Source organism: Octodon degus, unplaced genomic scaffold (genome assembly GCF_000260255.1).
Source record: "Octodon degus isolate 3935 unplaced genomic scaffold, OctDeg1.0 scaffold00017, whole genome shotgun sequence".
Lineage (NCBI taxonomy): Eukaryota > Metazoa > Chordata > Mammalia > Rodentia > Octodontidae > Octodon > Octodon degus.
In genome coordinates this window covers 20,443,691-20,466,354 of record NW_004524593.1, presented here as the reverse complement: position 1 = coordinate 20,466,354, position 22,664 = coordinate 20,443,691, and the positions used below count along the sequence as shown (strand labels likewise).

Below are 22,664 nucleotides of genomic sequence, written 5' to 3'. Positions count from 1 at the left end.
CTGCGCTGGCAGCTGGGATTGAGGCTGTGAGTGCCACACCTGCCTGCGCTGGCAGCTGGGATTGAGGCTGTGAGTGCCACCTGCCTGCGCTGGCAGCTGGGATTGAGGCTGTGAGTGCCACCTGCCTGCGCTGGCAGCCTGGATACAGCTCTGGACTGGCATCTCTACACACTGTGAACTAAATCAGCATCTCCTTTAACTTTGGGTAGCAGGTATTTTGTCTCAACAATGAGAGAAAAGTGACTGAGAGAAAGAAGATCTTAATGATTCACAGTTGATAAAAGATACAACAGGACAAGGTAGGAAGTGTGCGGCAAAAAGTCCATGGGTGAAAACGCTACACACTTTTATAAAGATTGTTAAAATTTATTTGTGGACTGGGGACATAGCACAGTACCTGCTTGGCAAACGTAAGGTCCCACGTTCTGTTCCCAGTACCAAATAAATAAATAAATAATCATATTAACCAACAAATACAAAATGTAAGATCTATCCAGTAATCTGTGAGGACCAAAAGTTAGGGTTGATCTGGGCAATTTAGTGACTTAGTGAGACTCCATCTCATAAACAAAAAAATTTAGGGTTGGGATGTAGCTCTGTAAAAAACACCCCAAGTTCAAAGAAAAAAACCTGAAGGTTATAGAAGGTACACATCTACCTCACGCCGCCCTCAGCTGCTGCCAGCAGGAGAATGAAACTGGGCAAGGGACACACCCGTGCGACCAAATTTCTAAACTCTCCACTGTGCTAAAGCAGTAATAACTGCTTTGATTCTTCCACCTGCGATTACCACCCTGCATCTACCTCTTTCAACTCTATCAGCCAGGTAAGAAAATTCCTACGAAGGAACGTATGGAAGTCCCTGGAGCGCTGCCTCCCTCATTCACCCCAAATCAATGCCATACAAGAGCAAGGAATCTGTGTAAGTACATGATGTGCTTGATAAAAATAAATCAAGAGCAGGTCGGCAGAAGTAAGACTGGGCTGCGGAGCTCAGTAGATTATTTTGCTTAGACGAAAATGTTTGCAAATCCCAGTTTGCAACGCACGTTCAGAACAAAAGACTACTCGATGATAACTTGATATTTGTAAAAAAGCAGCCTCGGACTTCCAACTGTGCCAGCGCTGGCTTCTCTCCCTGGAGGAGCTGGCTCTGGGAGGGCAGCCACTTTTCCGTGCGTCTTGCTGATGCTGCCTGTGGGACAACTAGCTTGTTTCTTTTCTGCAATGAAATTGTCAGTTAAAAAAAGAAACCTCCCCAAGTGTTATTATTGTGAAGTTTGCTAAACAGCTTATACCATTTAAATATTTATTAAGGAGTCATGCCATAATTCTATTCTATTTTATGGATTCAACAAGCAGTACTTCTAAACAAACCTTAGCAACGTGGAAAGAATGTCCTAAGACTATGAAGGCTACCTTACCTAAATCATTACAAAGACAACAGCTGCTCAACTTATCAAGTTTCTGCTGGGGTGAATACGGGGAAGAAAAAGGTTCAGAAGGGGCGCGAGACAGAGGGAATACCTTACAGGAGGGAAGTGGTAGAACTTAGCCCAAAATACAGAGCACATGGGGGAAGAGAGCCTACTTTACAATCTCTCGGGTAGAGAATGAAGCCTGCACTGCCATGCAATCACACCTTAGAGTGGGCTCGGAGGCGAGCTACCTGCTGCATACCTGGCAGGAGCGGTCGGATAGATGAGTTTTATGTGCTGGAAAGTTAGGTCTTGATTCAAAACCTCCTTAATCCACCTCCGCAGTCCTGGCCCAGAATCACCTGAAGAAATTAGAAAGTGAAGCGTCAGACCCGCGCCTTAGTAACACGGCCGTCCAGCAGAGTCCACAGCCCTCGTGCATGAAGGCTGGGATAAGAGACTACATGAGGCCCGTGCACAAAACTAACTGTCTAGAAACTGATTTATCAATGAGTTAATTGATCAGTATCATTAGCTGGTCATAATTTGGATGATTTTACTCTTGGCCCGATTACTGATCACTTTGAAGACTTAAGCTTGGTTTTAGATTTATTTGCTTAAAGGATGCAACAAAAAATTGATTTTTTAAAAGAAAGAAATTATTTCTGTATCTACATCCAGTGTTAACAGTACTGTTTCTTATTTTGCTCTTCCAAGTAACAAATTTCTGAAGTGACTGATCAGTTCTGGAGCTGGATAACACAGTTGTGCTGGTTCCTCTACTGTAAGAGTAACAACTCTTCCAAAGGGATATTCAGTGAATTTTAATTTTTAACTTCAAGAAAATTAGAAAATTTAGTAACATGTTTACATGACCCCAAATTATGATTATTTACTCCAAAGCTAAAAAACAAAAACAAGACCCACAGATTTAATATATGCATATTTGCACAAAAAAATGAAATATACAGGGCAAAGTTACACAATTCTAAAATGAAATTTTAAAGACACAGTTTAATTTTGTAATCAATTAATTCAAAAATGATCTCCTGAACACTTACACATGCGCCAGGCATGCTGTACACTCACGGGCAGAGGGACCATCTGAGGGGTCATGGTGTCCCTACTAACACAGAGTCACGGAGTCCAGAGCTCACAGTGGGAAGCACGCATCAGTGAAATAACCAGCAAACACGTTCAGAACAAAAGACTACTCGATGATAACCTGATATTTATAAAAAAGCAGCTTCCCTAGTGCTGGGATTACAGGCATGTGCCCACCACAGTGCACCAGGGGTTTGGGGCCCGCATGGCATGTGGTACTGGGGATTGAACCCGAGGCCTTGCACTTGCCAGGAAAGCACTTAGACCACCAAGCTGTCTCCCTAGCCCCTGAGATGCTCTTCCTAATGTCTACAAGGTTTCCTTTTAGGAGTGGCCTACCAGAGGGGGGCACAAATCCAGCCTATCGTCCTACAGGACCATAAGTGAAAAATGAGCTCCATAGTTTCAGAAAGTATTTAGAAAAAAACACTAAATTAAAAACAAACAAACAGAAAGGAAGACAGGAGAAGGGAAGACCAGGAGACAGAGATCTGATGTGGCCGCCGGGCTGGAAGCACTCGCTGTCGGGCCTTCACGAAGAGCGTCTGCGTCTCACCGCCTGGATGCTGCGCGCCCTGCCCACTGCCCCAGACCCTCTCTTCCAGCTCCAGCCCCGCCCGCTGGAGCACATTCATCGAGCGTGTTAGGGAACCCGCTTCGGGGCCTCTGCCTTGGCATTTGCTTGTCTGCAGTGGCCTAATCCAGTATGCACGTGACTTGCACATCGAAGCCTAACCCTTCACGCATCATCTTTACAGGAAGCCTGCTCTGGTCATGTTATGTAAAACTGCCTCTCCTCACACCTTCTGTGCCCTTTGTTAACCCCCAGACTATCTTCTACTATATTAGTTATTTCTTTCAGTGGAACATAAGATTCAGGAGAGCAGTGATTTTTATTTAGCTCACCGCTATGTGCTCAGAGCCTTGAATGTACATGACAGCTATTTGATATATTTTTTAATGGATGGATTAATGCATGAAATGTTTATCAGATAGGTAGATATGTCTAAAATTCAAAGGAGGTCCAAGATGGGGACATACGTCGGCACCTACTGTATGTGGGTAAAAACAGGTCTATATGCTTGTATGGAGCTTAATTACCCTGGGGAGAAAAATGCAGAGTGAAAAGTCCTGAAACCACATTTTGAGGAAACCCATCCTTAATGGCCTTGAAAGGGGGATGAGTCTCGGAAAGCAGAAGGGTAGACAGAGCACAACTCAAGTAAGAGACGGGGAAGCCATGGGTCACTTCATCCAGATCCAAGTTAGTCAACTCACGCTGACTTACCATATGGGCAACAGTTCACAAATAAGACACACAATTTGGGTCTCGTAGAAACTGGCACTGCCATGTGGGACCCAGAGGTAACCGAGGTGGTCACAGTATGGGGAATACCATGGAGAAAACCCAGCCTACAGAGGCTAATGATAGAGCGGACCTACCTAACCAGCGCCCGCACAGAAAGCTAATGATGCAACCCTTTACGTCAGTAATCCTAAAGGAAGGCATCTCCTCAGTACTGTGGAAGCAGGAAAAGCTCCAATGACATCACTAATATGTGACTGGCACTCTCTCCCTCGGCCACTCCTGTAGCCCAGATGAGAAGCCCAGACTTTCACGATCGCTCAAAAGTGTTGAAAGTCTTTAAGCAAACTTTTTCAGTCTTGAAAACTAAGACTAAATGCTATGAAATAATATCTATTCATCCACAAGTCCACGTCTACAGAAGCTAGCTCCTCATTTTCAGGGTATAGTACAACTATTAGAGTTATTATCTTCACATTTGGATTAACCAGAAAAGATACCTCCTGGAACAAAATGACCAGCCTCTACCTTGATTAAAAAGCCAACTCCCAACAACAGTTTTATATACTTCAATGGAGATTAAGGACTACAAGACTCATATAGTACTCACATACTCAAGAGAACCATTTGGACGAACGAAGGAAAAAATATACAAATGTGGGTTCCAGGAACATGCATTACAGATTATAAAAATGTCAGTAATATGAAATTAAAGAGTAAGGATAGTTACTTTAAGCAAAGTGGTCCAGGGAAGGGACATCCAGTTCTTTCTAAAGATACTATAAATTGATAAATTAATTTATAAGAAAAGATGTAATACTGGGGAATTTCTGGGTACTTATATACCCCTAGAGCCCTGAATGCACCCCTAGTTTCCCAGTTGGGGAGCATTTGCCTCATCAGCATCTCCTCCTACAGCAAGTGCACCAGCCAAGTCTTTCCCTTTAAACACCACCGCGGCTTCTGATTTCCAATGACGTGCCTTCAGTTAGGGCTTTCACCTTGGCCGTGCAGAACGCTGACTTCTGGAGGCAGAGCCTGGGCTCCATCACATCTCACCACCACTCACAGGAATAGCCAAGCGACCTCAGCCCCGCTGTGGGACCTCCAGGCCCCATTTTCTAACGGCAGAGGACCTTCAACACAGATTACATCTGGCTCTGGTCTTCTCAGTCCCCTCCACTAGCTCATGATCAATCCCTGAAACCTCCACTTTCAACAAAAACACTACTTTCTTAGAAAAATCGGACACTTATCTTCCAGATGCCTTCATAATGCCTAGCCATAGCTTTTTTCTTCCTTGGCAGTAAATCATGGACCATCTTGTGATCTGCTGTCCACTGCTGACTCAAACTAATTGAATTGTTTTTCTTTTTAAATTTAGGTAGGCCCCCTAAGGACATGGCTGTGCGTCATTCTTTCTAAAACAAAAACAAAAACATTTCCTGGGGACTTATCCTGGACCAGGCCACTGCACTGGAAGGATTAAAACAAGACGTGGCCTTACCCTGCTGTAAGCGGGCAGGCACCCGCGGCCTGGGGACTCGGAAGAGACCTTGCCACAGGGAGAGGAGAAAGCAAGAAGAGGTGGGGACGAGAGAAAGGACGGGGTCGCGCTGCAGCGCGGCACGGGAGGTGCTCGGTCAGGGCGCCTGCGGATCCCAGGACCCCCGTGGGATGGGAGGCGACCCGGAAAGCGAGGTGCATGTTGCACGGTGGCAGGAAGGATCTCGGCAGCGGACCCGAACACCCGGTGCGCCTCTCAGGCGGGCCGGCCTCGCTCCCGCGCCCCACCGGGACCAAGCGGCAGACGGGCCGCCCGCAGAGGACGCGGCGCGGACCCGGCAGGCGGCCCAGGGGACGGGGACGAGGGGCACGGGCGGCCGCGACGGCGACAGGCCGCGCCACCTGGGAGCACGGGCCACCGCGGAGGGCGCTTCCTCGCTGCAGAGAAACAGCACGTGAAACTGAGGTCCACCTGAGCCGTGCAGGAAGATCAGCGAGGCGCTGTGTCTCCCGGTCGGCGACACCACGCAGCGCTGCAGGCGACCCGGAACCCACGCGGCCGCCATCGCGGAAGGGAAGCCAGAGCCCGCGGCCCCGCCCTCGCGGCCCAGGCCCCGCCCAGGCCCCCGCCCCTGTCCGCAGGCCCCGCCCATTCACCGTTCTCCAGCCCGGTCCCGCCTCTGGCCCCGCCCCCGCCGGTGCGGCTCCACCCCTTATAGTATCGGCCCAGCCGTAGCAGCTAGGGCACCGTCCCTAGCTCCGCCCCCCGCGTACGTTGGCACGCTGGCACGCTGATGATAGCGCATGCGCAGCGGCAGCTGGCGGGCACCTGGAAACCTTTTACAACTTGGGTCGGTGTAAGATGGGTTTTTTGTTTTTTTTTTTTTTTTTCCTTTTTCTTATCTTTTTCCACGGAACCAGGCCCTTGCGCTTGCCAGGGAAGCGCTTATTCTACTGAGCCATCTCCCCGGCCCCCGGTGTAAGATGTTTTGTCTCTCTTTTTTTTTTTTTTTTCTTTTGATATGGCATCAAACTCAGGCCCCTGCACTTGCCATGCAGGCGCTTATGCCGCTGAGCTGTCTCCCCCAAGTTTAACGCGTTTCTGACTGCAGCAAGATTTCGGTTTTTCCCAAGAAAGGTATTCACAGGTATTAACATCCTATAGGCAATAGTTATGATTAGGAAATTACTCCTAAGAATTTGCTGTGGGATTTTTCCGCAGCTTTATACAACGATATATGTGCACCCATGTTTGTAGCAGCACAATTTTTCCTAGCTAAATCCCAGAAACAGCCCAAATGCCTATCAGCTGAGGGATGGGTGAAAAAGATGCGGTGTTTTTACACATGGAGCACTACTCAGCTATAAAAGAAGATAAACTAGAGGCTTTTGTAGGGCAATAGATGCATCTTGAGACCATGCTCGTGAGTGGAGTAAATCAGACCCGCCTGTGTAAACATCTTATTGTCTCCCTAGCGTACGACCCCGTAAGGCTAAATAGAATCTGAACGTACAGTACATACTGTGAAAGGGAAAGAATCTGCTCAAAGGGATGAAAAAACTGGGATGAGGGAAAGGACAAAAGAAGGAAGGGAAAAATATATTTAGGTATATATACAGAGTAGCTCGGGTAACTGTACTGCTGATTAGCACTGGTCTATTAAAAGAAACAGCTAATGCTTAAATATTTTTTCTCCTTTTTAATGTTTTATAACTTTTCTGACCACTTTGTATGATTACATCTGGTAATCTGAACAACTACTTTGAAGACAACAATATGCAACATATAATCATTTTTGAATTCCAATTATTTTTTGTTTAGTGAAATTCTGTATCATTTCTAATGTTTTGTTTACTATTTTTAATTTTCTTTAAAAAATAAAATAGGTTTAGCAAAAAAAAAAAAACAAAAAAAAAACAAAAAAAAAAACACCAACTCAGGGTTAAGTTGTTTGGAGGACACCAGTGCTGTGTCTGGGGGCTAACACATGTGACCGGGCTTTACTTGGAGCTTTGAGGCCCAGAGAGGAAGTTCGCAGCCTTCCACGTGCAGGGTAACAAGCTGTGTAATGACTCCTCTTTGTGACTCTTTGTAAAATTAATTAGCAGGCCTAATTCAGCTCTTAAACTTTGCCATTAGGCTGGCTGTTATGAAGCAAGTGGAAAATACTGGTTACGTTGTGCAGAAGAAACTGAAAGTGTTGTACATTGTGATGGAAATACCACGTCACATGGCAGCAGTGGAAAGAGTCCACGGATCCACAGAAGGCGGTACGTGGACTTAGCACATGATCGAGCAGTTCCGCCTCTGGATATGTCCCCAAAGAAATGAGAGGGGGACTCAAACAGACCTGCATACATGCTGAAGTCCATAACACTGCTATTCACAATACTCAAAAGACGGAATTCAAAAATCCGTTTACAGATGAATGGTAAGCAACATGTGTGGTGTACATTTGCAGTGACATATTGTTCAGCCTTAAAATGGGACAAAATGTTGATTCATGGGTACCATATACCGCGACCTTGAAAACATTACGCTAGATGAAACAAGCTGGACATAACACAACAAGTGCCAGCTTACCTGTGTGAAGTATATGGAAGAGGCAGATTAGTAGGAACAAAGTAGAGTAGTGCTTGCCCGTGTTACAGGGAAGGGCACGTGGAGAGTTATTGTAAAATCTCTGTGAAGTTTCGGTTTGGTGTAGTGAAAAATTTTCGGAAGATGGATAGTGGTGATGGGTGCTCAGTGTTCTTAGACTCAGTATTTAATATCACAGAATCACACTTAAAATGATTAAAATAGTTTTATGTTGTGCCCATTTTACCATAGTTCTAAAAATACAAGAAGATAATTGTTTTTACATAAATACCTAAGCCTAGGTAACTTGTACTAAGACTAGTCTTAGCAGGTGGCTATTTCGCCGTGTAAAAATCAGCAGCACAACCCAGTAGAACTTCAGCCATTGAACACCAGCCCCGTTACAGCTTAGATCATGTGTAAGCAATTACAAATTATCTTCTGTTTATTTGAGGTATTGGCTCTGCCTCCATTTCACCAAACTGCTTACTGCTAAGGGTTAGTGACCAAGACAAGCTCACTGGTGTCCTCCACTGGTGTCAGAGCAAATGCCTTTATGTGCTGTAAGTTAATCAGCTGAGAACAAAATGGAAGTGTTTCTCGGACGCCCTCGGCACTTCACCTGGGTGCAGAGGGGAAGTCACTGGGGAGGAAGAAAGGCTGGAGTGGACTGCGCTCTGATAGCCAGGGCTGCCTGGAAGCACTTTGGTCTCTAGGGCCTGCATTCCCCAGCAAGAGCTAGATGAATCTCAGGGCCTGGGTGGGACAGGGCCCATGTTTTAGGAGAAATTGCTTGGGAATGGCATACGCCATCTGGAAGGGAAGGCCCCGAGTGTTTATCACAGTCTCTTTCCTGTGGCTGGCTACAGTGCCAAATGCCCACACCTTAAAGGAGTCCAGTTTTATTTTGGGTCCCTGCTTTCTAGAATTCAGGGCATAGCTGTGTGTCTCTAAGGCAGGAAGGGCATGGTGGGAGCATCTGGGTGGGGAGAGATGCTCAGGTCATGACGTTAGGAAACTGAGAGGGAAGGAGGAGCTGTGCTGGGAGATGCATCCTCCCAGGTAATGCCTCAGTGGCCACTTCTTCCCGCGAGGAACCCCCTCCTAACAGCACGCTCAGCTCTGAACTCTTGCATGGCTGTGTCCTCTGGGAGTATGGTCCCCAACTCATTCACCTTCTGAAAGCCCTGCCTCTGAACACAGGAGGTGCTTGGAAGACTTTGTACATCTCAGCCATGGCCTCGCCCCAGGGCATACTGAGACAGTAATTGAGACTGGGTGTGGTAGGGCACGCCTGTAATCCCAGCTCTTGGGAGTCTATAAACAGGTGGATCCCTGAGTCTGATCTAGTAGTGAGACCCTGAACACCCTGGAGACCCTTCCCTAAAAAATACGGGAAAAAAAAAAAAGATAAAATCTTTCCCTGTTTGAGCTGGAGCATGCCCCAACATTCTCAAAGCCCCTTCCTGTGTACAGTGAACACCCTGGAGACCCTTCCCTAAAAAATACGGGGGGGGGGGAGGGGGGGAAGAACTGTGTTCACTACAAGTAAGCCTTGCTGGATACCGCCTGGTGGTTTTGACATAGCAGAAATGAGGAACGCCATGATGTAGTAACGGGGGTCATCGCTGCTAATGATGGCTCGAATGGCTGGCATTCATGACACTTAACCATGGGAAAGACCAAGCCTCCTCTAAAGGAATTCCATGCAACTGTATGGCTAGGCCTGCTTCTGCCAGGGAGGCTCTGAGAGGTGAGGAGCTTGACTCAAGGTCATCCAGGGGGTTGAGTGTGGCCTTCTGTGTTGGGCCTGACTGCAGAGGCCAGGTCCTTAATTGCTGCCTCCTTTTACACACCGACTCTCAGAAATGAACAAGTCTTTGTTTCGGAGCCTTGTGGAATTTGGACTGTAGCCCTTCACAGCCTGTGTTAGGCTGCCTGGGTTTATTCAGCTCTCTGTGACTTCCAGCTGTCCTCTTCCCCAGGCCCAGCATCAGTCTCTGCAGCCAGGTGGGGGGGGGGGGGACACCTGAAGGCTGGAATTTGAAGTTCTGCCTTGAGTGCTAGATTCAGCGTCGCGCCTGGAATGAGCCAGGTTCTGCCCACCCTAACCAGAGCATGCTTTTATTTTCAGTGGTTTCAGTGCTTAGTTATGGTTGCTATTCCTTCAGTGCTTAGTTATGGTTGCTATTCCTTTCATCTTTATTTATTTATAGAACAAACAGAAGGTTTCAGATGACTCTATTTAGAGATGCCATCTGGAGGGCGCACTACCATTTGAACAAAAATGTTTTGTTCCTTTCATGTGACTGTGCTACTTTGAAATGTAATCAAGTTTCCAGGATGGCTGTTTGCTTCTGTTTTGGTGGATCTTGATCATTTGCCCTGTTACACTTGGGGGAAAATTAGTCCTGGGATATTTTTATTCTTACATTTCCTTACTTTTTGTGTATTTTCTGAATTTTTGGTTGCTATTCATTGGCTTTCAACTAATCTATGTGCCCATTACTAATATACTTGCTTTTTTTCCCATTACTTTTATTTTTATTTTTATTTTATTGAGAAACAAATAGCAATGAGACATTTTCAAAACTGATTAATAGGACATTTTGAATAATTAATGTATTGTACATTGTTATCTTCTTAGTGGTTATCCATAGTACAAGATGCAGACAGGAAATCCTGTCCAAACACTATTAGTACAAATCTTTCTTCTCATTGAATTAAGAGAAAGTAACTATATATCTATCCTAACTATTCTGTATATACAGACACAAAATGGTCCTTCCTCTGTATCCCCCTTTTTATGTTTAGTCTTGTCAGAAATGGGTATTCCATTGCCATCTAAATACTATAGGTGCATAAATTCAGCAAAACAATCCGACACAGTCCAACAACCCACAACAGTAGTGGGCTATCTGCAGAAGTTGTTGACTTGAGCCTTTCACAGCTCAGCATATTAATATGGCTTTACTTTATATACCTTGTTTTTATACTTTTCTGCTGGATGGTTAAGACCAAGATAAAGCAAGACCTATATAACAAGAAATGTAACTTTTGTATCTGATAAGGTCAGATACCTTCAGGATTTATCCTGTAACCCTGTACTGCAGTTTTCAGATCCTTTGTCAGTGTCAGCCATGTGGATGAGTCACAGCCTTTGCTTGACCAATTTGCTCTCTGTGAAAACCTTAGAGAATGTTTTCTGTCCATGTGACTCTCCTCAGGAACACTCTATGGCATCAATCATGTTGCTCTGTGGCCCCATAGTCTCCTTGATCAGAAAATTTGGGACACAACTGCATTACATGATGTTACAGTATAGGTTCTCCTATGTCCTGAGTCTTCACTGACTTGCTTTTGGTAACTTTAGTTTTTAAGTGGAGAAAAGTGACTAAATGAAACTAAATCCTAAAAGAAGGCAACCCTCCCATTCTTCAGGCTTTTAGTATCTCTTGAGCTTTAAAAATACAAATGCCAAGTGGAGAGTTCAGTTTTAGCTTGCCATTCAGCTATGTGTTTAGAAAGTCTTTAGGACATACTTGTTGACTTTAAAAAACCTTGAAAGTTTATCTATTTTAAGTCACATATTTGCTGTTTCCTAATGATGACATTTTAATGAAATTATATCAGTCATGCAGTTATGCATTTGTTCTTTTCTCATCTTTGAATATCAAATTGTGTCATTTGCATTGATTAGCTTTTATGTGCTATATTATTCAAAGAAACAGATACACATAACCACATTATAAACAGGTACAAGTTGCACAAAATAGCTCACCTTTAGGTAACTTTAGAAGTATTATGCAGTTAAGGTAAATTTTGTATCCAATCCCTTTGTCCACTTATGTAAAGATGGGCTAGGGGTGGGGGATAGGGAACACCTGAGTTCCTCCAATACCAACCTGGTGGTCTCAGAGCATCTGTTGATGGCCATTGCTTTGCTCCTTTAGGAACAGTCAGATGGATCCATACCTGAGCAGGCTACGACCCTGGGGGAGGAAGGTGGAAATTCCTCTCTTGAGAATTAGCATGCCTTGTGCCTGGATTCCTGCAAAGCCTCATGCACTCATTGGTAGGGCTTTCAGAGGTGGCCCGATCTGGGCTGTGATACTAGGATTGAGTTGTGTGACAGTGGGTCCAGCCTGTGTGAGAAGCTCCTGCCTTGCTGCACACTACTGGCTGCTGCTTGCTTCTTGCTACCATGCTGCCTTCTGCCTGGCTTGAAGTGTTTCTCCCCTGCAGTGTATCTCGGCCATGCCTCTTTACCTCAGAGCCGGCCTACTATCAACTGAAACTTCTACGCACTGTAAAGCAAAGTAAACCTTTCTTCCTTCAACTTTCAGTGCCAGGTAATTTGTCTCAGCAACAAGAAAAGTAACTAAGACCAGTGTATAGATCAGATGGTCAGGCTGGGTGGCCAGGCATCTGAGTGGGTACCTGGTATGGTGCCCTCTGCAGTGCTGTGGCTCACTCTTCTCTTCCAAGGAAAAAGATCTTCACTTGAGCATTACTATGGCCACTTTTCAGATTCGCAAGTCACTCTGGAAATGTTTAACTTCCTGTAAGTCTTCATGTTCGTACCAGGAATTTGTCCTCCAGCCTTCTTTGCTTACCCGCACTTGGTGGTGGTGGTAGTGGGGGTGTGAGTTGAAGTTAAACTCAGGGCTGTATCCATGATAGGTAATCATTCTACAATTGAGGTACACTGCCAACCCTTGCCCGCTTACTTTAACACTTGGTATGTTCTTCTTCATTAATGCATCTTTCTTTCTTTTTTTTTCCGGAACCGGGGATTGAACTCAGGCCCTTTCGCTTGCCAGGGAAGCACTTATTCTACTGAGCCATCTCCCCAGCCCCATTAATATATCTTGATAGCTTTTCAAGCCTAGAGCAAGAATCATTAGCAGCTCCTGGACAGATCCTACTCCACCCCTCTACCTGACTTTCCATAGTCCCTTCTGGAGACCCCAGTCTTGCCTCCAGCCCTTTGCCCTGCACGCCAGTATGGTCCACAGGAGCTGCACCCTAGTCCTGCCCTTTGGTCCATGCCCTCCTTAGCCACGCATAGCTCTTCCCTGCTTCCTCCTTCTGCAGCTCTTCAGAATCCAAGTGTGTCTTGTCCTCCTCCTCCTCCTCCTCCTCCTTCTCTTCTACCGCCCCATTCGTCCTTCATTTCTCCTCCTCCTCCTTCCTCTTCCTCTTCCTCTTCTTCTGTCAGTCCCACAGTCTCCCCACTGCTCCCAGGGCAGCTACTATTTACATAGTGCTTGCTCATTTGTCCACTTGCATAGCTCTCCCTCCTGCTCACACTGGGACTTGACAAATAATCAGAACATAAATAGGAAGTTTCTTTGTAGTGTTGCACCACTTTAAAATTCTTGGGAACCATTTTATCACTTGAAGGTAGACTCTATGGTGTATGTGTGTGCATGAGAGAGAGAGAGAGAGAGAGAGAGAGAGAGAGAGAGAGAGAGAGAGTTTGCTTTGTTTTAATTTTACATCCACTAGTTTGTAGCTGAATTTGGACTATTCGGACAGTGTCTAGCAACAGAGTGTTCTGAGAGGTGCACTTGCAGGTGATGCTGTCATTGTGTGGAAATCACACAGAGTGCATTTACACAAACTAGGTCTGTCACAGTGTTCTTACGGGCAGCCCAGCCTTCCGGGGCCCTGTGGGTAGAAGAACAAGATGTCATCCCTTGTGACTGCACATGGTCATTATGGAATGTGTGATACACTAAAGGCATTCAAGACTGCCATGAAGTACAGCTGCTCAGCAGAAAAGGCATACGAGAGAAGCAGTTTTCTCTGCAATTAAATTAAAAAAGAAAACCCTTGACCATCACATCAACTTCTGGGGCGTTAGCTGACACTCTCGCCTGCTTGCTTCAGTTAGCACTGATGACGGTCTTTGATAAGATATTTATACAGGTATTTTATTTCTTTCTGCTAACAATTTTTGTGTTCTTATTAGCACTGAAGTCTCAGTGGAAGAACATTAACAGTATTTTGTTAATGAAAACAAATGACTTGGCACTAATACAAATACTGATTTACGTCTTGCCTCTTGTGAGCAAAGCCACCCACGAAGCCTTCTGGTATGTGCTGCTGTCATAATAGGATTTCAGGGAAGCCAGAAAAACTAGATGCCTCCTCTGGCAAGAGTATGAGTTGTTTATTTGTTAGTAGAATTTGTAAAGTGCACCACTGCTCTACTCTATCTGAAGACGAGTTAATAGCATCCTTTTACCTAGAGTCTGAAAACATCGAAGGTCTTATTGTAAGTTCGTGGAGCCTATAAAAGTGCATGTTTCTATCTACGCAGACCAAAAAATACTTTTAATATCTGAAACATTAAAGCCTTAAGAGATAAGTGATGGTCAGTTTTAATTTATTTGTTTTTAATTAAAAAAAAGTCATATAAGCTGTATAGCTTTAAATCTTCCTCTTCCCCAGAAGAAAGTATCCCGTCCATGTGGGGTTTTGATGTCACCAGGTGGACTTGATAGCTACTAACGTATTTTGCACGGCTATTAAGACCATTGTGCATAGTAAGAATGGGCCCATGCTACTCCCCTGGAAGAGCGCTTTCTGTCCATCCCACGCGAACCTCTGGAAGTCACGCAAGGTAAAACTACCACCAATTTGTTCCTTATTCAGAGGAGACAGTAGAAGCATAGAGGGCAGATTCCAAGTCCCGCGGACGTTCACAGGCTGACGTCTCTTCTTGCCTGTAAGCCGCACACCAAGCCAAGACAGGAGACGTTCTCTGTCCCAAGCCAGACTTCCATGAAACAAAAGTCGATGATGAACGAAATCGCTAGGTTATTTTGGTTCACACAGAATGTGATTTCCACAGTGACCCCTTCCTTGGTCCTGGCCATAAACACAGGATGCTGCGCTTTCTTCCTACAATTTGGGCTTTGTGTAAGGCACGCAGAGTTACTCTCATAGTGTTGTAAAGTAGACTTCTTTATTTCTGATCACAGAACAAAGAAAGGAAACAGAGCGTGGTGTAAAATGTTTAGCCATTTTGTCCTAATTCAAAACCCATCGTTTGTAACTCGTGTTCCACAGGTCTCCATGACATTCTCAGCAGCGCCTGCCCAAGATCCGTCTCCACTGAGTTCTTTAAAGTAGAATTCGGTAATTATGCTGTGTTTCATACTGTCCCTTTGAATATTTCCATATTGTGCATGGCATTTAGAAGATTTATATGAGCACACACACACACACACACACACACACACACACGCACACGCACGGACACAAGTACTATAAAGAACCACTTGTCTTTCTTTTAAATAGTGATCCATATTACAGATAGAAGTAAAAGTGACTGTTTTTACCAAGATTGTGCTGAGCATGTCAGGCATGCCTGTGGGCCCTTCACAGTGCTTTTGTTGTGTCCTGCTCTGCGCGCTGGAGCCTGGACCTCCAAAGCCTTCTTGGTACTTGGTGTGTTGCTCTGGATGTTGTGGGCGACGAGCATAATTTAATTTCTGGGATTTTTTTTCTTTTTCAGTACCAGGGATTGAGCTCAGAGCCTCTCACTTGGCAGGCAGGCACTTCACCACTGACTTCCATTCCAGGCCCCATCATTTAATTTCAAAAGGATGAAAATCTCATTTTAGTTGCTACAAAATCAGCGATTATTTACGTACCCAGATAGCTCATGTGGCTGCAGAATGGGCCACCAGCCGTGTGTGTCGTGTGCAAGTCTTAAAAATCATGTAATTATCCCTTCCATATTGAGGTCAGGAATCAAATTAGCTTCTGGAGATGCTGCGGGTGCAGGGTAGGCTGCTGCATTAAGGGTTCTTCACCCTCCGAACTTCAAGCAGATGCCAAAGATTTAGTGTTTTGCCTGAGGATTGGTAGCTACCTGAGGATCAGCAGGAGGAGCTTTCTCTCAACCTGAGTCAAATAGTTACAGTGGCAGTGGCGCTGGCAGGCCTGCAGTTATGTTCTGAGCACTGTAACGGAAAATCACTAAGGAGCGTGAGTCGTTTTCCTTTGGGGAATAAAAGTAGAATTATGAAAGAGGGATATAGTGCATTTGAAAATTATCTGTTCCATATTTAAAACCAACTACAATTAACAAAAGCTGTTTGTTTTTATCCATCTTTATGATGTCATAGTATTAATGACATTGAAAGTCATGGTCATGACTGTGATTTTCTTCCTGGAAATCATGTGCCACTTGGGTAACTTGCCTTTGCTTATGAGGAAAGCAGCCACTGATGCATTTCATTCAATTATAGGACATAACAATGGTAATGTTACATAGCTTGTGGAATTGTATTCTTGGATTGTATGTAGTCTATAGAGTGCACTCAGATAACTTTGAAGAGTGTCGCTTTTTGGGGCCTGCGTCATGTGTTTCCCTGTTTTAAAAGCAGAAGCCAGCATTCCTATATTTCACTCCAGTGTTGAATCTGCACATGGTTTAGACCACCCTCGTGGTACTTCTCCCAGATGTGAGTCATGCGCTTTGGATGTGGATTGCTCAATCGGCACTTGTGTTTTGTCATCGTTTACCACTGTAATAAGTGCTAGTATGATGCTATGAGTATTTGCTTATTCAAATTCATTGGAAACTTTGTTCAACCAAATAATAATGAAAGATAGATCAGACTTTTTTGTTTTGTGGTACTGGGGATTAAACTTGGGACCCTGTGCTTGCCGGGCAGGCACTTATTCTACTGAGCTATCTTCCTGGCACAATAGATCAGATTTTGATCCTACCTTCAAAGAGTTTTTATTTAACAAGGAGAAAAGCAGTATACATAGCTATAACAATGATTAATATTAAATAAAGTGAGTATTAAATAAAGTTACTGGCAAATGTTTTGCAAGTTCAGTAGAAAAAGAATATATTTCTAAAGATGGAAAATCAAAGAAGGCATATACAGAATAGATAATCACAGTAAACTAAAAGTTGTGATTGGAAATCTCAGGTACCGGAGTGTTGTAGCATTTAGGACCCTTTGCGCAATTCCTCAGCTACATCCTGTCTTCTGGGCCACCAACTTTCCTTGCAGAGACGAATACACCCCAATTACATACCCACCTGCCTGTCATTTCTGGCTACATCTCATTCCTTTCAAGCTCCTGCACAAAGGGATATCGTCCATGGCCAACTCAAATTCTCTTGCAGATTCTGAGATTTGTTAGGTGCATGCGGCTTAGGTGTGGTAAACCTGGAATTTTGTTTGTTGATTGAATATTGGATGAATAACTAAGGAGCAAGGAGTGAGTGACCCTTATCTGTGAAACAAATGAGCCTAAGGAAACAGCTGTCAGCATTATATTTTCATGCAAATTTTACATCACTCTGTGAACCCAATTAATGATATTTGGTAAATATTAGTTGAACACAGTGTTTCTCCAGAACCTTGAGTTGTACACTTATGCTGCGGTATTTGTATTGTAAGAGAAGGCACAGTCTCCTCGTAAAAGGGATAATCCTCTTTCACTACTGGATAAATAGATCATTATGTAGTGTTTCCAACAGCTTTTCTAGAAATGACCCCTTTGAGGTTCAGAAAGGAACCAAAAGTGACCAGATTTTACAAATATTATGCCACTTCTTATTATGTGAAGTATTCAATAAAAGGAAAATCCCATAAGACAGTTCTGCTTGTCCTCTGGGTCTCATACCATAAAATCTCATTCTTACAGCATGGGCATTTTGGCATTTGTTTTTCAAAAGTGGGGTGGAGTTAAAAGTATTCTTTTGCCAGTTTATGTGATCCATAAAGCAACGTTTTTCATTTTTCAACACTTATTAGCTCAGCTCCCCAGCTGTGTAGCACCACGCCCTGGTGTGAAATTGAGAGGGAGCGAAGTCTGACAAGTTTATGTTGGCTTGAATTTATAGCTTTTCTTTTGGATGGGGGAAGGGCTTTGTTTTTGCATTTGAAGGACACGGGTTTTGTATTACAGTACCTCTATGCCAAGGACCAATCGCTTATAGGAATGACTATCAGTATCTGCTTGAGTCTTCTGCAGGGCACCAAAGCAGGAAGCTAATTAGGTGATTAGCCAACAAGCTCAGCCAACCTAGGAGCTTTAATGCTCGCAGAATGTATAGCTGAGGACCTTGCATGACAAAATATGTTTAAAAGTGTGAGCCTGCAGAGAAAAATACAAGCTCAAGCTCAACTAAAATGAAGAGATTCTGACATGATTATTCATATAATTGTTTCCAAACACAGTTTCCATGATTTCGTGAAGAGCAATTTCAAGAAGACAAGATTAAATTGATTTCACAGAAGGTTTGAAATGCCCAGCAAGCAATGGCTTAAACATTTACTGTAGCCTGATGTAGCATGCAAAAAAATAAATGATTACTACAAGCTAAACCTTTTAGGCTAAGCAAATACGAACCTTGCCTTCTTTTGCCATCACATGCACCCTGACATGTGACAAAGCAGAGAGATTCCTTCAGCATTTTGTGAGCTCTCTCTCCAGGGAAACAGTACACATGACCTCAGATGATGTTCCTTACATTTATGTGTTATTAAAGGCTTATATATCAACACACAATCAGATTTTTTGGTTTCTACTAAGTGGTTTTATTATATTGAAAGGCAGAAGAACATTTATGAATCCTAAAAAAACTTGAAAAATATGCCCCAGTCCTCCGAGGCCCAGTGGAAAGGAGACTGATGGCGCAAGACTTGCAGAACGCCTGGCTGGCGCTGACAGGAAATTAGCACCTTCAGGCAGTGTTAATCAACGCAGAGCAGCTTTAATGACTTGATTTGCACAGGTGACATGCAAAGCACAACCGTTAATCTTCTAAAATAAACGTTCAGGGTCACCTTCAGCTACATAATTTTTTAAAATTCCTATAATCATGATTGTGTAGAGAGAAAGCTAAAGCACTGGGCATTACAGCTGACATTTAGAACAGTAACGACAGTAATTTTGAGGCCAAATGAAAAGACTGGTCATTAGAAATAAGTGGGACATCTTTATAAAACTCCCCGAAGCCCAGATTCACTCTTTCAGCAGTGGCTGGGAGTCAAGATCAAAAGCAGATGGATGCGGCTGGCATGTGGGCCTGGTCAGGGGAGGCTTGTTTGTGCACAGAGGGATCCCATCTGGAAAGACGGAGAGTTGGTGTCACAGAGCGCGTGGCAATCTGCATCACAGAAGAAAAGGGGAGCGTGTGTCACATGGTAACCACAGGGACAAAGCTATACAGTGGTCGTCTGGCTTTCCTTGCCGTCCAGGCCGTGCTTGAAGTTGGGAAGACAGAAAATGCAAACTCGCGTTTAGGAACTTCGGCTGTTTAGCCTAGAAGAGACACTGCCATTTGCGTAACCAGCTAGCTCTGGCAAAACGGAAGTAACTTTAAGAACAATGTGCAGGGCAACTGAGGCTTTCAGGAGGGACTGCTTCAATCCTTTTCTGATAGACTAAGGAAACAGGAGAGAGGACAGACTGGAAAAGTGGAATGGGTTAGACCCTGGTTAGTCACTACACTTGGAGGTGGGGTTTAGGCAATGGTCTAAAAGAAACCCACAACTGTCAGTGCAAAGCTATTGACAAAAACAAAGAATTTAGGGGGAGCAGAAAGTGTAAAGGCAGCTGGTTCAGTGTTTGGTGGGTTGCCTGAAGCGTCACTCGGCATTGAGCCAGGGCTGCAAGTTTAGGGTGTAAAGTCTAAAGCTTAGACTGGAAAGGGCAGTTCATTTTAGAGGTGCTTAACATGCATGTGCTCGATAAAGCTAGAGGAATTAAAATCATTTTGAGAGAAAATGAATTCCTTAGGAGAAGGAAAGAGGACTTTAGGAATAATTTTTTAGAAGACATATAAAGGCTATTAAACTCGAAGGAATCAAGGCATAGAAAGGAATAGGAGAAAGGAAAAAATATATATGTATATTTAAATATGTTTATAATTGTTAAACATAGTAATAAGTATATATCATAATCATAATAAATATAGGTATATTTAGTTATATTAAATACATAAACATATACACACATATGATAGTCAAGATGGCTATACAGCTAGTTTCTCTTAGTTCATTGAAAATAAAGATTTGAGTTAATGTTTTTGGGTTTTTTTGGCAGAACTGGGGATTGAACTCAGACCCTTGCACTTGCCAGGGAAGCGCTTATTCTACTGAGCTATCTCCCCAGCCCCTGTGTTAATGTTTGAACAACATTTCATGTCTATATCTTATACTCTGAATAACTACTTTGAAAAAAAAACAATATGTGCAGTGCATAAATTATTGGTATTCTCCTGCTAGCCTGTTTTGAAACTGTATTATTTTTTCTCTTTAAAATAAACTGTAACAGCTAAGTTAAAAGAGAAAGGAACAGGGTTGTGTCATGAAAGCAAAGAAAGAGATGGAAGGGGTGTGATGGGGGCCTCTGAGAGCAGGGCTGGATTCCTGGGAGGCAGAGAAACCAGGACAGTGTGGGCAGATCCGAAGGGACCCAGGGGAAGCGCAGGCAGATCCGAGGGAACCCGGGGGAAGCGCAGGCAGATCCGAGGGGACCCAGGGGAAGTGCAGGAAGATCCAAGGGGACCCAGGGGGAAGCGCAGGCAGATCTGAGGGGACCCAGGGGAAGCGCAGGCAGATCCGAGGGGACCCAGGGGAAGCGCAGGCAGATCCGAGGGGACCCAGGGGAAGCGCAGGCAGAGGGGATAGCTTTTCCTAGCCGTGCCATGTGCTGGGAATGAAAGAAACGTAGACTAGGACAGGAGCTCCAGGGTATGCACGAAGGCTTAAAGGGAAAGATGAGGTGAGCTTAGAGAGAAGGAATTGCTACTTACCTATAAATGCAAAGAGAAAATGTACAGGATTTAACCTGCATTGTCATCAAATTTGTATTAAAAAAGAAAAACAATTCATGGATGTTGTTTTGACCAGAGCAGAACTGAAGGTCAAAGTGAGTGGGGCTGTGACACTGACAGGTGCTAGTATTGTACTGTGTAGGCCGTGCGGGGACAGACCTCAGTAGGTAAAGGCCAAGTGTAGCTATCCAGGGAAAATAATAATTGAGTTGGATTCAGTTCTCGTTCAACTGAGTTTGCACAAGAGTCATGTGCTAAATCAGATTCACGAACTGAGGTCCCACAGTGTAAGGAGTAGGCTGTGGACAGTGAGTTACCTCAGACGTCGGGTATCACCATGTGCAGTAGAACAGTGAGTGAGAAAGTCCACGGGCCAGTCAGGCCAAGCGGGACAGTGAAGAGCTGGGGGAGTTTCTTACCAGTAGAGGAGGATGTTCTCTGGGCAAGGTCAGAGAAGAATCGGGCACGCTGCCAGTGTTCAGGAGCCCTACGGGCAGGAGCAGCTGGCCAGGAGGAGAGAAGTGGGAAGAGCAGTCGCTCCAGAACCACAGCTGTGGGCTACAGGGTGAAAGAGAGAGGTCCATAGATGGAGCTCATTATAGAGGACAAGCGGTCCAGCTATGAGAAGAGAGATTAATCCAGTGGACAACTGGGGATCACACACAATCTGATATTATATAAGCAGGGGACTAACATGAGGTCAGGGATGTTTGTGACACATTTACCTGCAAAGAGACCATGGAGGAGGGTGCAGAGAGGAAAGGTCCAGGTAAAAGTATCATCCGAGGGGCTCCGAGACCAGAAGCTTGAAGCCAGAGCTCTGGGGCAGTGGCCTGCGGAGAGACAGCGTCAGCTGAAAGACGTGGGACACAGCGGCAGTGAGCTACGGGAGGCCAGGGAGGGCGGAGGCAAGTGGTTCTACAGGCAGCAGGGCAGAGTCCTGCGCTGAGGAAGGGCAGCAGCTAGAGCGAGGGGAGCGTGGGGTGGGGAGCGGGAGAGAGGAGCCTCCTGCGCGTGTTCCGACCGTGGAGGAGTTTCCTGCGAAGCCACAGGATGTCGAAAGCACATCAGTGGTCGTCCTCGTGCTTTCTTTATGAAAACTGACGCGCACCAGCGCTGTGCCCTGCGAGGCATGTGAGGAGCAGTCACCGGCCTGGCAGCAGCAGGAAGCGGGCGCAGGGCGGCTAGTCGGTGGCTCGGGCAGAAGCCTTCTGTGAGCACGCGCTGTTAAGGGTGGCTGCGGTCCAATTTAAAAACCTCGGAGAGAATGTATGAAAAAGCCACTTACTCACACCTTGGTTTTTTTCGCCCCCAGCTGCACACGGGTAGCCGGCACCACGCTAGGGACACTAGCTTTGATTACAAAGCATAAAATTTTTACAGGCTCTTTTTCTTTCCCCTAATAAGTTAAAATTTAGGGTCTTTCCTATGTTGCATTTGGGTAATAATCTGGGAGAAATATTCGAAAGTGCATAATTGGATCCAGTTAAAATATTTTTTTAAAAACCATTTTTGATGGTTCCTACTTACTTAGGTGGTGGAAAAAATGTAGATTAATGAATACTTTAAGTGAAATTTACTGTGTAATAGATTTAAAGCTGGGCTAGATAGATCAGTAGCAACTAGGAGTAATGAAAATAATTCTTGAAATGGTTATTTCATGGCAGAAATATGACAGTCTTTTATTATATTTTTGGAATTATTTTTTTCTAAAATATTTCCTTTAACTTTATTTTTGTGGAACTGGAACATGTCTTTTAAGAGCATGCTGTTTTATAATTCTATGGAAATATGCTACACAGGGGGAAAGGGCTCTTGCTATAACTAGTTTTTGCTGTAATTATTGGACCATCAAAAATGAGAATAAGCGTTGCCAGTCATGGCTTGTGTTTTCCTGTGTAGAGTGTGATTCACAGTCTTTTT

The 22,664-nt window shown here is 44.5% G+C and overlaps 1 protein-coding gene and 1 long non-coding RNA gene across 2 annotated transcripts in view; both read right to left on the bottom strand.

Annotated features, from left to right (window-relative positions):
* The window catches only part of Lyplal1 (lysophospholipase like 1), a 36,407-nt gene extending 30,438 nt beyond the window's left edge, over positions 1–5,969 (bottom strand). Inside the window, exons 1-2 of the mRNA XM_004626940.2 lie at positions 5,807–5,969; positions 1,681–1,780 (exon numbers count right to left, since the gene is read on the bottom strand). Of these exons, the coding sequence (XP_004626997.1) occupies positions 1,681–1,780; positions 5,807–5,900 (194 nt within the window). The 5' untranslated portion in view covers positions 5,901–5,969. The remainder of the gene's footprint in view (positions 1–1,680; positions 1,781–5,806) is intronic.
* A 12,685-nt stretch (positions 5,970–18,654) lies between these two features.
* LOC111815484 lies at positions 18,655–21,558 on the bottom strand. Its single transcript, XR_002820165.1, has 3 exons — positions 21,467–21,558; positions 21,161–21,292; positions 18,655–19,029 (listed from the first exon to the last, which is right to left on the bottom strand). It is a non-coding gene; the product is annotated as an uncharacterized LOC111815484 (long non-coding RNA).
* Positions 21,559–22,664: the final 1,106 nt, after the last annotated feature.